Source organism: Halichoerus grypus, chromosome 13 (genome assembly GCF_964656455.1).
Source record: "Halichoerus grypus chromosome 13, mHalGry1.hap1.1, whole genome shotgun sequence".
In the NCBI taxonomy this organism is placed as follows: Eukaryota; Metazoa; Chordata; class Mammalia; order Carnivora; family Phocidae; genus Halichoerus; species Halichoerus grypus.
The window spans coordinates 902,822-915,511 of NC_135724.1; the positions used below are offsets into that span (position 1 = coordinate 902,822).

The 12,690-nt window shown below is 43.0% G+C and overlaps 1 protein-coding gene across 7 annotated transcripts in view; it reads right to left on the reverse strand.

The window, feature by feature from the left end:
• ATP9B (ATPase phospholipid transporting 9B) overlaps positions 1-12,690 on the reverse strand; it is a 251,414-nt gene that overhangs the window by 125,938 nt on the left and 112,786 nt on the right. For all 7 annotated transcript variants that reach the window (XM_078060152.1, XM_036068816.2, XM_078060154.1 and 4 more), the window contains 2 exons: positions 6,433-6,508; positions 397-473 (listed from right to left, as the gene is read on the reverse strand). In XM_078060152.1, coding sequence (XP_077916278.1) covers positions 397-473; positions 6,433-6,508 — 153 coding nt within the window. The remainder of the gene's footprint in view (positions 1-396; positions 474-6,432; positions 6,509-12,690) is intronic.

Consider the following 12,690-nt stretch of genomic DNA (forward strand, 5'->3'; position numbering starts at 1 on the left):
ATGTCGCACTATCAAATACTATAACATATTAATGTAGATTCTATTTTAAAAATGAGCCATCAACATAAAAAAAAGAATGCAAACTGTAAAATAAACTGAAAAGAAGAGACCACAACTAACCATCAATTTATGGGCAAATTGTATATCCAACAAAGAAAACTTAAGAGACACAAACTTTGATTAACCAAGAAAAGATACTTTTGGAAGTTCTTCAGTATGAGCATGCTGTTACATAAATACAGAGAATTCACATCCGAAAACACCAACATTTTTGAAAGTCTGTTTTTAGGTTATTTATATTAAGCTAAAATGAACAAGCTCTTCAGGACTGCATGTACTTTCTTACTGAAAGGGAAAATCAAGTCATTAAAGCAGCTGCTCCTTAATCTAGCCTACCTTATTTTTTGGATTGGATGTGTTCATTACACTTCGAGTCTCTTTTCCAGTATAAATGACAACACCTATTACAGTACCTGCAAAAACACGAAAGTGGTCCTTACAGAGATGCCTCAAAGGGTAAGCACAGAGAGAACACTTTCTAATCAATTGTCTTGATGGAAAATATTATTCACTACTTAATTTTATATAAATTTATCTAACAGCACATTTGATTGCCTAGGTCAAGAAAGTCTAATCTCAACTTTCAAAATAAACTCTGAGGAACTCAACTTATTTCTTAAGCTATACAAATTTACCTCCATATAACATTAGAAAATGTACTGATAGTCTTTTCACTGTCAAGAGAAAGGGTGACATCGCTCGGCGGTTCACGTGTGCAAACACCACAGCTAAGTGAAGAGGGGCTGTGTTCTCAAGTGGTCAGATGCATCATGGGACCTTCCCACCACGACCGCACCAGCTGAACCACTTGCCCTGAGCGAGACACTCAGGTACTACTGGGCGTAAGAGGCTCTGCTTACATCTGAGCACATACACAATTAAAACAGTAAGAGACAATTACATGAGTAACATTCGATGTTGGACTTAGATGTTATTAGCCTTTTTTACTCATGTCTCCTAAAAGTTTGGTTTTCTAAGTGTGTATGTCTATCAAACTTAAGGCAAAAGAATACTAAAATACCCCTAGAACAACCCTTGGATTACAAAGGCTCAGAGGCACTCACCTCTGTAATGTTAAATTAAAAACCACAGAAGTCTGTTTCTTAACTGCAGCTACGCATAATTTATATTCCCAGTTTTTGTAAATTCTGAGGATGAGAAATGATTAAAGAAAGAAAATCACGTCCATAAATACTGAGACCAACACCACTGCAGAATTCACTATAATAATTATACAAAAACTCTTTGATGTCACATTAATGTAATGTGTGAAATTTAGTGCGTCGTAAATCAGGACCCATGGAATAAATGTGATCCTAGCGATCTCTTGGATTTATATGAACAGATAGCTGCAAATCATACGCATTAGATAATGGACGGTTTCCTCCATGGAATGTTCAGGAAGACAGGGAGGTGCTAGAGGGCTGCTCAGCAGTCACATCTGCAGAGGTTACACACGTTTCTTTCAAAATAAGCACTTCCTTTCTTCCCCCCGTTTTAATTGTGAGCCGCTTGCAGAGCTGTGCGGTTGAATTTCCTGAGCCCCCTGAAAGCAGAGCAGCCCCTCCAGCACAGAGGGCAGCCCAAACTGCACAGATGCGACCTTGGTAGGGCAGTGCCCAGCAGAGCTGCAGAGGGCAGGTCTGCACTTAGTGCTCAGGAAAGCACGGACTACGTAATGACCCGGTGCCATAGAGGACCCCACCCCAAACACACACAGCTCTTGTGTCAGTCAAACAGTACATTCAATCTGACTGCGTCAGTAGTTTCTTCCTATTTTGCCAATTAAACTTAAACAAAATACAGGAGTGTCTCATGTGAAATAAGCTCACTAATGTTAAAAAAGTACAAAAACAGAAGACAAACTGCAAAATTATTTTTAATATTAGCAGAACAAAGAGTCTCAGAAAAGACTTAAAATTTAATCAGGCTAGAAAACACTGTCCTAAAATCTGGACAAACTATTAGTAATGTTGATTCTAGGCTGGTATTGCAGTTACAAGTATCCAAAATGCAATCTGAGAAACGACAAGACTAAGAAAACGTAATGCATTCAGATACACATAGATAGCATATATAATCAGTATTGCAGGTTAAATATACTGTACGTAAAGAGTATTTAACAGAATTCCTCCCGTGGTTTTCCTTGTATAATCTACTGAAGTCTGGTGAAGGCTCTCCTATGTATTAGCTCATCCCATTCTCACTAAAAAGGAATTAGAATAATGCATTTTTTTCCGAGTCTGTCATGCTTTCTAACTACTAAAATTAGTGAAGTCAGTATGGAGTATTTGCAGTATTCTCCATTCTTTTTGACAAAGGGCACCTCCTTACGGACTAGTACAGGCTGAAACGCTGACCAAACCCTGTATGTATGACAAATCTACCTATATATACACATATCATATATATACATACGGCAAAGGGGTTACCCTGTTCATTTTGGAAACAAGACCTGAGAGGGAACACAACAGAGCACATTCATCAGAAAGTCTGACAGAGAGAACGTGTCAGAGACAGACAGACACACGGACAGACCTCGAGAACGCTCAACCAACCGAAGTATTTCCTGTCACTTAGGCACCTGCTGGCTCCCGTGCAGAACTGCTTTCCTCGTGCCAGTCTCAACAAAACCCCGAGCATGGGCGGCCCACCCACTGCAGAGTTTTCGTGTGCCTGCAACAGATGGGGAGCGCAAAGACGGCCAGCAAAGACTACGGATTTGCCTCAGGAAAGCAACACGGAGAGACCGAGCCAGGGCACAGGCGGGCACTGCGACCTGCACCAGGTCTGGGTCCCGCCCAGCGAGCGTGCCATGCGTCCAGGGACGGCAGGGCGGCTGCACCCACTTCCCAGCGGCCAGGACTGCCCAGCCCTGAGACCCGAGGTGCAAGCAGCAGCAGGGTGCAGCGCCGCTGTGTCCTCCGCGGCCCCCACTGCCCTCCTGCACCACAGCTCGCGGGTCGTGTCCCTCAGGGGACTGCAGTGGGGCAGCTTCTCCTGCTTTCCCAAGGCCCATCGGGCAACCGCTCTGCCGCTGGAGCCTCACACACCATGCCCACTAAAGGGACAGTGGGATTTTAAGTTTCTGATCTGGCACGAGGACTAGTCTCATAAAGTATCATGCCAAAAATTACCAAGAGAAATGAAACCACACAAAAACCAAAAAGAATATATACGTCCCAATTTTTTCAACATAAATCATCAAACTACTATAAAAGTGTCCAAGTATTTACTCTCATTTTCTATATTTAACACAATCAGTACCAGCCCTGGACCCCTGTCTACGCACAGGCCCCCCTCTAGAGGGAGGGGTCACCCTGGACCACCGTCGGCACACACGCCCAGCAGCCCTGCTCTGGGGGGGGTCCCCGCCGTCGGCACACACGCCCAGCAGCCCTGCTCTGGGGGGGGTCCCCGCCGTCGGCACACACGCCCAGCAGCCCTGCTCTGGGGGGGGGTCCCCGCCGTCGGCACACACGCCCAGCAGCCCTGCTCTGGGGGGGGGGGTCCCCGCCGTCGGCACACACGCCCAGCAGCCCTGCTCTGGGGGGGGGGGTCACCGCCATGGGCACACACGCCCAGCAGCCCTGCTCTGGGGGGGGTCCCCGCCGTCGGCACACACGCCCAGCAGCCCTGCTCTGGGGCACATCTCTGCTTCCAGGCTCTTGGCAGTTTAAGATCAGAACACTCTCTTGTCCACTTATCAGCTGCAACGTGGCAGCTCTCTGGGACACTGACTCTGCTCTGGGAATGACGTTCACTGACCGACAAGGGGAAGAAGATGGAGGGCACCACAGGCAGTTGTGTTTGTCCCTTTTCAGGGACCCTTGGCCCTCGGATCCTCTGTGGCGTTAATGTGAGCCCTCATTCCCATGCACTCAGAACCCCAGGATGAGGGAGGTAGGCCCAAGTTCACTTCACCTAGAAGGCAACCTGAATTCAGTGGACACATATTTAAAAAATAAGATTTAAAAAAATTCTGTTCTTTCTTTCTCAACTTATAATCAAGCATAAAGAAGATATGAGCCCTTAAATTAGTCCTGGAAACCCAAGGTCTTTCAAACATTGCTCAGGATACCGCAGTTTGAGAATATATAGAGTCTAGTAATTGCTCACATTATTAAGGTTTTTAAATAAAGTATGTGTTAAAATATTTACAATTAATGAAAAGAGCTTGCATTTTTAAAATGTCCAAACACAAACTAAAATTAGAGGTGTCTTCCTTAAGTTTTTTTGAACGGATGGTTTTTGAGCATATAAATACTTTCTTGGAAGATAAAAAGCCCGGGTGAACTGAATGCGACTCATCAGAGAAATGAGAAACAGTCATCAATGTGGCAAGCATATAGGACACCTAGATTTGTGTCTGTTCTGCCCACGTATGCAACTAGGAGCTACCACGTGCCAAGGTCACCTGGAGAGTAGAGGACCGGAGAGGAAAAGTATGTATGGGGAGTGATCGGGGGCATCACAGAGGCCTTCCGCTCGGGGGCTTCTGCCTCGGTGAGGAGAAAGGCCACAGATCGATAGCACTAGGATCAGTAGCAACATTCTAATACACAGGGAACAAAAGATCAAACGTATTTTTTTTTAAAAAGCATCTTCCATATGATGGAAACAAAACAGAATACAGCTCTAGACATGGAAAATGTGAAATCTGTGACCAAGTATCAGCTTATATGTGGTATGTTTTAAATATTTTCCTATCAACTATTAAACGCTAAAGGCTGAAGGGTGACAGCCGTCGAGGATGGATTCAAATCCCGACCCTGGGACAGCCTGGCTGCGTGACCGTGCGAACAACGCGGGCCGGTGCCGTGAGGCTACGCAGCACCACGCTGAGCCGGGGCGCGGCTGTCAGCAAGGTCAGCAAAGATCGGCAGCGTGGAGGATGCATGAGCACAAGACTCAGACTTCTCCTGGCCACAGTGCCCTCTCCAGTGACCCCACGGGCACAGCCAGTCTCCCCTTCCTGGGGTCTACACAGCCCGAGACCTGGCCTGCTCCACCCCCCGCCCCTTGGTGTGCTATCCTTACTTCTCTTTCTCCTTAGTTTGAGAAATTGAAAAAATCATCAGTACAAAAATCATGAAAGACCTCAATTTCTATTAAAATTGTCCTATTTGCCATCAAGCTTTTTATTAAACATAGAAAACATTAGTATAAAACTAAGTCCTCTCCTCCTCTATTCCCTAAAAGGTGCACACATGGACCCCTACAGGAGCGTGGTTTACACGCTGCTGTGCACACAGGCCCCCGTGGCACATGCACAGAACTGCCCTGCCTTTCCCCGAGCACCGGGCACCAGGCCCCAGCGCCATCCTCTTCAGCCTACAGCTCAAGAGGCCCTCACACAGCTGCTGTGTGCTCATGAATCCTCCCCACTCCTTTCCACCCCTTTACCTCATGCACCTGTTTGCTCCTCCCTCAAACTCTGATCAGGTAAGGATTTTGGCTTCTTTGTTTTGGGGGCACCCTATACTTCCCTGTGGTACTCAGCAGAGCGTAAAGTACCCGCCTCACTTTATTAAAGTCGTCCTTGCCCATGAGCTCCCGAGGACAGTGCATTCAACAGCACCTGGTCTCTGCAGAGGGATTCTTAGAAAACCACCAAAGAGCAACCAGGCTCTGTGGGCGCTGGGCCACACAGCCCTACTCTGAACATCCCCTAGCCTTCCTACCCCCACCACCATCCTTCACGCTCCCTGCTGCTCAGATTCACTCCTGGTTACCATTAGCAAGTCAACTACTTTCTGAAAAGCTGACCATCATTTAGATTTCAATACCTCCCAGAGAAATTTACTTCCCCAAATGTATATTTAGGTGACCTCCCTGTTCAGCCACTAGAAATACTCCAACATCCTCCAATTTCACTCAGAAGAAAATTAAGACGCTTTACTCTGGTCCCCAAAGGCCCAACATGAAATACCTCCCCAGGCCCCCTCTCTCATCTAATACTTTTCTCCCTGACAGACAAACCCACCACAGTGATCTCTTCCAGATTCTACTGGGTGACTGAGGAGTGGGAAGATCCCCCCAAGTACCACCACTTCCTTCCCCAGTTGCGCTAGGCCACCTCCCAGTAAGGGACACTGACAAGTTTGCTGAGAAGAGGTATCAGAACCCGCGAAATGCCCCTGCCCTGCTCCATGGAGGCCTTGCTCCTTGCAGCGCACAGCCCACAGCCAGCGCTTGCCCGGGACTCAGCCCCTCAGGTCCTGCCCCACACCCGCCAACTACAGGGTATGATCAGTAAGGTCCCTGGGTGGTACAAGGCGGGATTTTCAGAGATACCGCACAGAGTCGCTCCAGTACACAAAGCACCACCAAATGTGAGAGCTGACGCTAACAAGAGAACTTGTTTCGTACCTGATGCAACAATGGTGCTCGCCCACAGCGTATTTTCTATGCTGAGACTCTCATGAATGGGTGGGTCGCAGTCTTCCTGTTCACAGAGAAGGGGAAAAATGGCAAGTTAGCAACTTTTTTTTACTTCAGATATCTGCAGTGATAAAAACAAGTGTACAAGCTGGATTCAGTGAATGAGCAGTGAAACGGCAATGCAGAACAAAGTGAAAAACTAGGGAATTTAGACAGAGGCTCCTGGGAAGAGGGCAGAGCAGGGAGCACCAGGAATCTCTCCCCACCGGGCAACGACCACACGGCAGAATCTGTCTGATGGGACTATCTGGGGACTGCAGAGTCGGCTGAAGGCTTGCAGCTGTCCAGGAGAAGTAGTCAGTTTCGGTCTCTTCTAGCTCCCAGCATAGAGCAGCTACCCAGCCGTGCGGCAGGCAGCCGTGCACGTGTTCCTGGGGCAGCCTGCAGACACCAGGTGGGCAAGAAGCACCCCGTCCTCCAAAGAGCAGGAGTCTAATAAGCTCTGACCACCGCCGGCTGCTTCTGATCACACAGGTGCAGACACAGAGCCTGGCGGCCGTTGCTGTCGGCCCTCCAGCTCCAGTGATTCCAAGGGCATTGGAAGGGCGAGGGCCCCCTTGTCCCCCTTCTGGGAGCCAGACATGAAACACTAGAACATTCTAAAACAACTGCATATATGGAAAAAAACACAAAGTGACTGTGGGTGCCCAAGAAAAAGCTCAGAAAAGACCTGAAAAGACATTAAATGTACATCTCAGACTGATAACCCAGCACAGAGACAGTCTATAGTAATAAAAAATAAGTAAATCAATAAATAAATATAATGCCTAAAACCCCAGCAAGCCCGGAAGAAGGGTGAGAATGGACTTCTAGAGTTACATCATTATACTTAAAAAAAAAAGTGTTCAACAATAACAACGCATTTAAAAAAAAAAAAAAAAAGGATGGCCCATTTATTTATTTATTTTAAAGATTTTATTTATTTATTTGAGAGAGAGAGTGAGAGACAGCATGAGAGGAGAGAGGGTCAGAGGGAGAAGCAGACTCCCTGCTGAGCAGGGAGCCCGATGCAGGACTCGATCCAGGGACTCTGGGATCATGACCTGAGCCGAAGGCAGACACTTAACCAACTGGGCCACCCAGGCGCCCAATATGGCCCATTTAAAGGAAAATTGTAAATCAACAGAAACAACCCCTGAAAAAGACCTGATGTTAGATATACTAGACAAAGACTTTAAAAGGAAGTTATTAAGGATGTTTAAAGAAATGAAGATGTGAAGAATGCCAAGAAAACAATGTGTGAACGAAACGTAAATATGAATAGACAGAAAACCTAAACAGAAACCAGAAGAAAGTCAAGAGCTGAAAAGTACGATGACTGAAATGAAAATTTCCCTAAAGAGATTCAAGGCAGATCTAACCACGCAGAAGAATCAGCAAACCTGAACACAGAACAATGGAAATGACCAAGTCTGGGAAACAGAATGAAAACAGGTGGAGGAAAATTAAAAGGGTCTGAGGGAGTGCAGGACACCAAGGTACAAACCAATGTATGTATTGTGGGAGTCCCAGAAGTGGAAGACAGAGTGAAAAGGGCAGAGAGAATATGTGAAGAAGTAATGGATGAAAACACCCCAAATCTGATGAAAGACATGCATGTAAACAGTGAAGAAGCTCAAGCAAATCCAAGGAAGATGAACTCAAAGAGACCCACATAGAGATACATTATAATATATAACAAAGACAAGGGCTCCCAAGGTGGTTCAGTCATTAGGCGTCTGACTTTTGTTTCGGCTTAGGTCATGACCTCAGGGTTGTGAGACTGACCCCCACACTGGACTCCACGATCGGCATGGAGTCTGCTTGAGATTCTCTCGTTCTCCCTCTGTCCCTCCCCATCACATGTTCTCTATCTCTTTCTCGAAAATAAATAAATAGGGTAGCTCTGTTTTTAATTTTTTGAGGCACCTCCACCCTGTTTTCCAAAGTGGCTGTACCAACTTGCATTCCCACCAACAGTGTAAGAGGGTTCCCCTTTCTCCACAACCTCTCCAACATTTTGTTGTTTCTTGCCTTGTCAATTTTTGCCATTCTAACTGGTGTAAGGTGGTATCTTAATGTGGATTTGATTTAAATTTCCCTGATGGCTAATGATGATGAACATTTTTTCATGTGTCTGTTAGCCATTTGTATGTCTTCTTCAGAGAAGTGTCTGTTCATGTCTATTGCCCATTTTTTTGACTTATTTGTTTTTTGGGTGTCGAGTTTGAGAAGTTCTTTATAGATCTTGGATATCAGGCTTTTATCTATAGTGTCATTTGCAAATATCTTCTCCCATTCTGTGGGCTGCCTCTTTGTTTTGTTGACTGTTTCCTTTGCTGTGCAGAAGCTTTTTATCTTGATGAAGTCCCAATAGTTCATTTTTGCTTCTGTTTCACTAGCTTTTGGAGATGTATCTTGAAAGAAGTTGTGTGGCCAATGGCAAAGAGGTTACTGCCTATGTTCTCCTCTAGGATTTTGATGGATTCCTGTTTCACATTAGCTACCCTATGACCCAGCAATTGCACTACTGGGTATTTACCCCAAAGACACAGATGTAGTGAAAAGAAGGGCCATATGCACCCCAATGTTCACAGCAGCAATGTCTGCAATAGCCAAACTGTGGAAAGAGCTGAGATGCCCATCAACAGATGAATGGATAAAGAAGACGTGGTCCATATATACAATGGAATATTACTCAGCCATCAGAAAGGATGAATACCCAGCTTTTACATCAACATGGATGGGACTGGAGGAGATTATGCTAAGTGAAATACGTCAAGCAGAGAAAGTCAATTATCATATGGTTTCACCCATTTGTGGAATGTAAGGAATAGCATGGAGGACATTAGGAGAAGGAAGGGAAAAATAAAGGGCGGGGGGAATTGGAGGGGGAGACGAACCATGAGAGATTATGGACTCTGAGAAACAAACTGAGGGTTTTAGAGGGGAGGGGAGTGGCGGGATGGGTGAGCCCGGTGATGGGTATTAAGGAGGGCACGTACTGCATGGAGCACTGGGCGTTATATGAAAACAATGAAATCGTGGATCACTACTTCAAAAACTAATGATGTATTGTATGGTGACTAACATAACATAATAAAATAAAATTTTTAAAAATTAAATAAATAAATCTTTAAAAAAAAAAATAAAAGACAAAGACAAAAAGAGAATCTTAAAAGCAGTACGAAAGAAGCAAACCATCACATACAAGGGATCCCCAATAAGGTTATATGCAGATTTTTCATTAGAAATACTGGAGACTAGAAGGCAATGTGCTGATATATTCAAAGTGCTCAAAAACAAACAAACAAACACCCATGTCAGCCAAGAATCCCATATCCAGCAAAACTGTCCTTCAAAAATATGGGTAAAATCAAGACAGTCCCAGACAAACAAAAGCTTAGAGAGTATGTGTCCACCAGACCTTTCCTGCAAGAACTGTTCAAGGGAGTCCTGCAGGTGAAAGAAGAGGATACAGTAACTCAAAACTACCTGGGGAAATAAAGATCTCAAGAACGGTGAGTATACAGGCAATTATAAAAGCAAATATTATTGTAACAATGGTTTGTAACTGCACTTTTTGTTCTCTACATGACTTAAGAGACTAATACACAAAACCTAGTATTGTTGTAATTTTGGTTTGTAACTCCAAATCTTGTTTTCTACATTAAGAGGCTGGTGCATTTAAAATAAGTATTCGTTTACATTTTTAGGCACAGAACGTATAAAGATGTAATTGTGTGACATCAGCAAACAAAAGGGGTGGGGATAGAGCTATAAAGGAGCATAGCCTTTGTATGTTATTCAACTTAAGTTGGTATAAATTCAAATTAGAGTGTTATATCTTTAGAATGTTAAATGTAATTCCCATGGTAACCACAAAGAAAACTGCTATAGAATATGCACAAAAGGAAATGAGAAATTTAAACATTTCCCTACAAAAACCAACTAAACACAATAGAAGACAGTAATGTAGGAAATGAGGGACAAAAAAAAAAAAAAAAAAATATATATATATATATATATATATATATAAGGCACACAAAAAATTGAACAATGACAGAAGTTAAGTCCCTTCTTTTCAGTAATTACTTCAAATATCAATGGATTAACTCAACAATCAGAAGACAGAGATTGGCACAATGGATAAAAATACATGATCCAACTGTATACTGTCTACATGCTCAGACTCACTTTAGATCCAAAGACACCAAGAGGTTGCAAGTGAAAGCACAGGAGGAGATATTCCATGGGAATAGTAAGCAGAAGTGAGCAGCTGAGGCTATACTAATATCAGACAAATTAAATGTTAAACCAAAAAAGGTTATAAGAGACATTATATGTTAATTAAATGTTCAATAAGGCAGGAAGATATGATTATAAACAACTGTGCATCTAATGAAAATCTGTAAAAATAGACGAAGCAAAAACTGATAGAATTTAAGGGAGAAATAGCTCAACAGTAATAGAGACCTTAATATTCCACTCACAATTATGGCTAGAACAACCAGACAGAAGTAAGTAAAGAGAAAACTTGGCAAAATAAGCCAACTAGATCTAACAGACATGCAGAACATTCCACCCCAAAACAGCATACACATTCTTCCCAAGTGCACATGGGACATTTCCCAGGACAGACCTTATGTTACAAATTAAGCCCCAACAGATCATCATACAAAGTATCTACTCCAACCACAATGAGATAAAGATAGAAATCAGTAACAGAAAATTCACAGAACTGTGGAAATTCAACAACACTTTTAAACAACCAATGGATTACAAAGAAATCACAAAGGAAATTAAAAGATACTTAGAGACAAATGATAAAAAACTTGTGAGGTGCAACATAAGTGGTGCTAAGGGGGAAATTTAAAGCTATAAATGCTTATATTAAAAAAGAGGAAAGATCTCAAATCGATGACCTAACTTTACAACTATGGAACTAGAAGAAGAAGAATAAACTAAACCTAAAGCCAGCTGAAGGAAGGAAAAAATAAAGATTAGAGCAAAGATAAATGAAATAAAGAACAGAAAGACAATTTTAAAAGTGAATGAAAGCAAAAGTTCGTTCTTTGAAAACATCAACAAAACTGGCAAACCTTTAGCTAGTTGGACTAAGAAAAAAACAAAAAAGAAGACTCAAATTACTAAATTCAGAAACCAAAGTGGGAAAATATTACACTTCAATGGAAATAAAAAGGATTAAAAGAGAATACATTAGTACCCATGTGGCAAGAAATTGGATGAATGGATGAATTTTTAGAAACACAAAACCTACTAAGAGTAATCATGAGGAAATAGAAAATCTGAATAGACCTATATCTAGTTAAGAGACTGAATCAATAATAAAAAATCCGACAGAGAAAAGCCCTGGGTCCAATGACTTCACTGGTGAAATCTACCAAAAATGTAAAGAAAGACTCACATCAATCCTTCTCAAGCTTCCAAAAAATTAGAGAAGGGACATCTCCTAACTGACTCTATAAACCCAGCACAACCTTGATACCAAAGCCAGACACAGACATGACAAGAAAAATAAAGATCAACATTCTTTATGATCACTGATGCAAAAATCTTGTAATACTAGCAAACAGAATTTAGCAAAATATTAAAAGGATTATACACTATGACCAAGCAGAATGCAAGGTTGGTTCAACATGTAAGCCAATCAATGTAATACATTACATTAACAGAATGAAGAAAAAAATCCACATGATTATCTCAACTGATGCAGAAAAAGCAAATATTCAATATGCTTTTGTGATTAAGGGAAAAAAAGCAAAAGCATTCAATGAAACTAGGAAAAGAAGGGAACTACAGGGGGGTCTGGGTGGCTCAGTTGGTTTAAGCGCCTGCCTTCGGCTCAGGTCATGATCTCAGGGTCCTGGGATCGAGTCCCACACTGGGCTCCCTGTTCGGTGGGGAGCCTGCTGCTCCCTCTGCCCCTCCCCCTGCTTATGCTTGCTCTGTCAAATAATTTAAATAAAATCTTAGAAAAAGGGAGGGGGATCTACATCAACATAACACAAGCCATACATGAAAAGCCCACGGCGAGCATCATACCAGATGGTGAAAGACTGAAACCTTTTTTTTTTTTTTTGGTCAGGATGCCCATTTTCACTATGTCTATTCAGCTTAGAACATAGTACTGGAAGTTCTAGCTACAGCAATTATGAAAGAAAAAGAAAGTTACCCTTCCCTAAT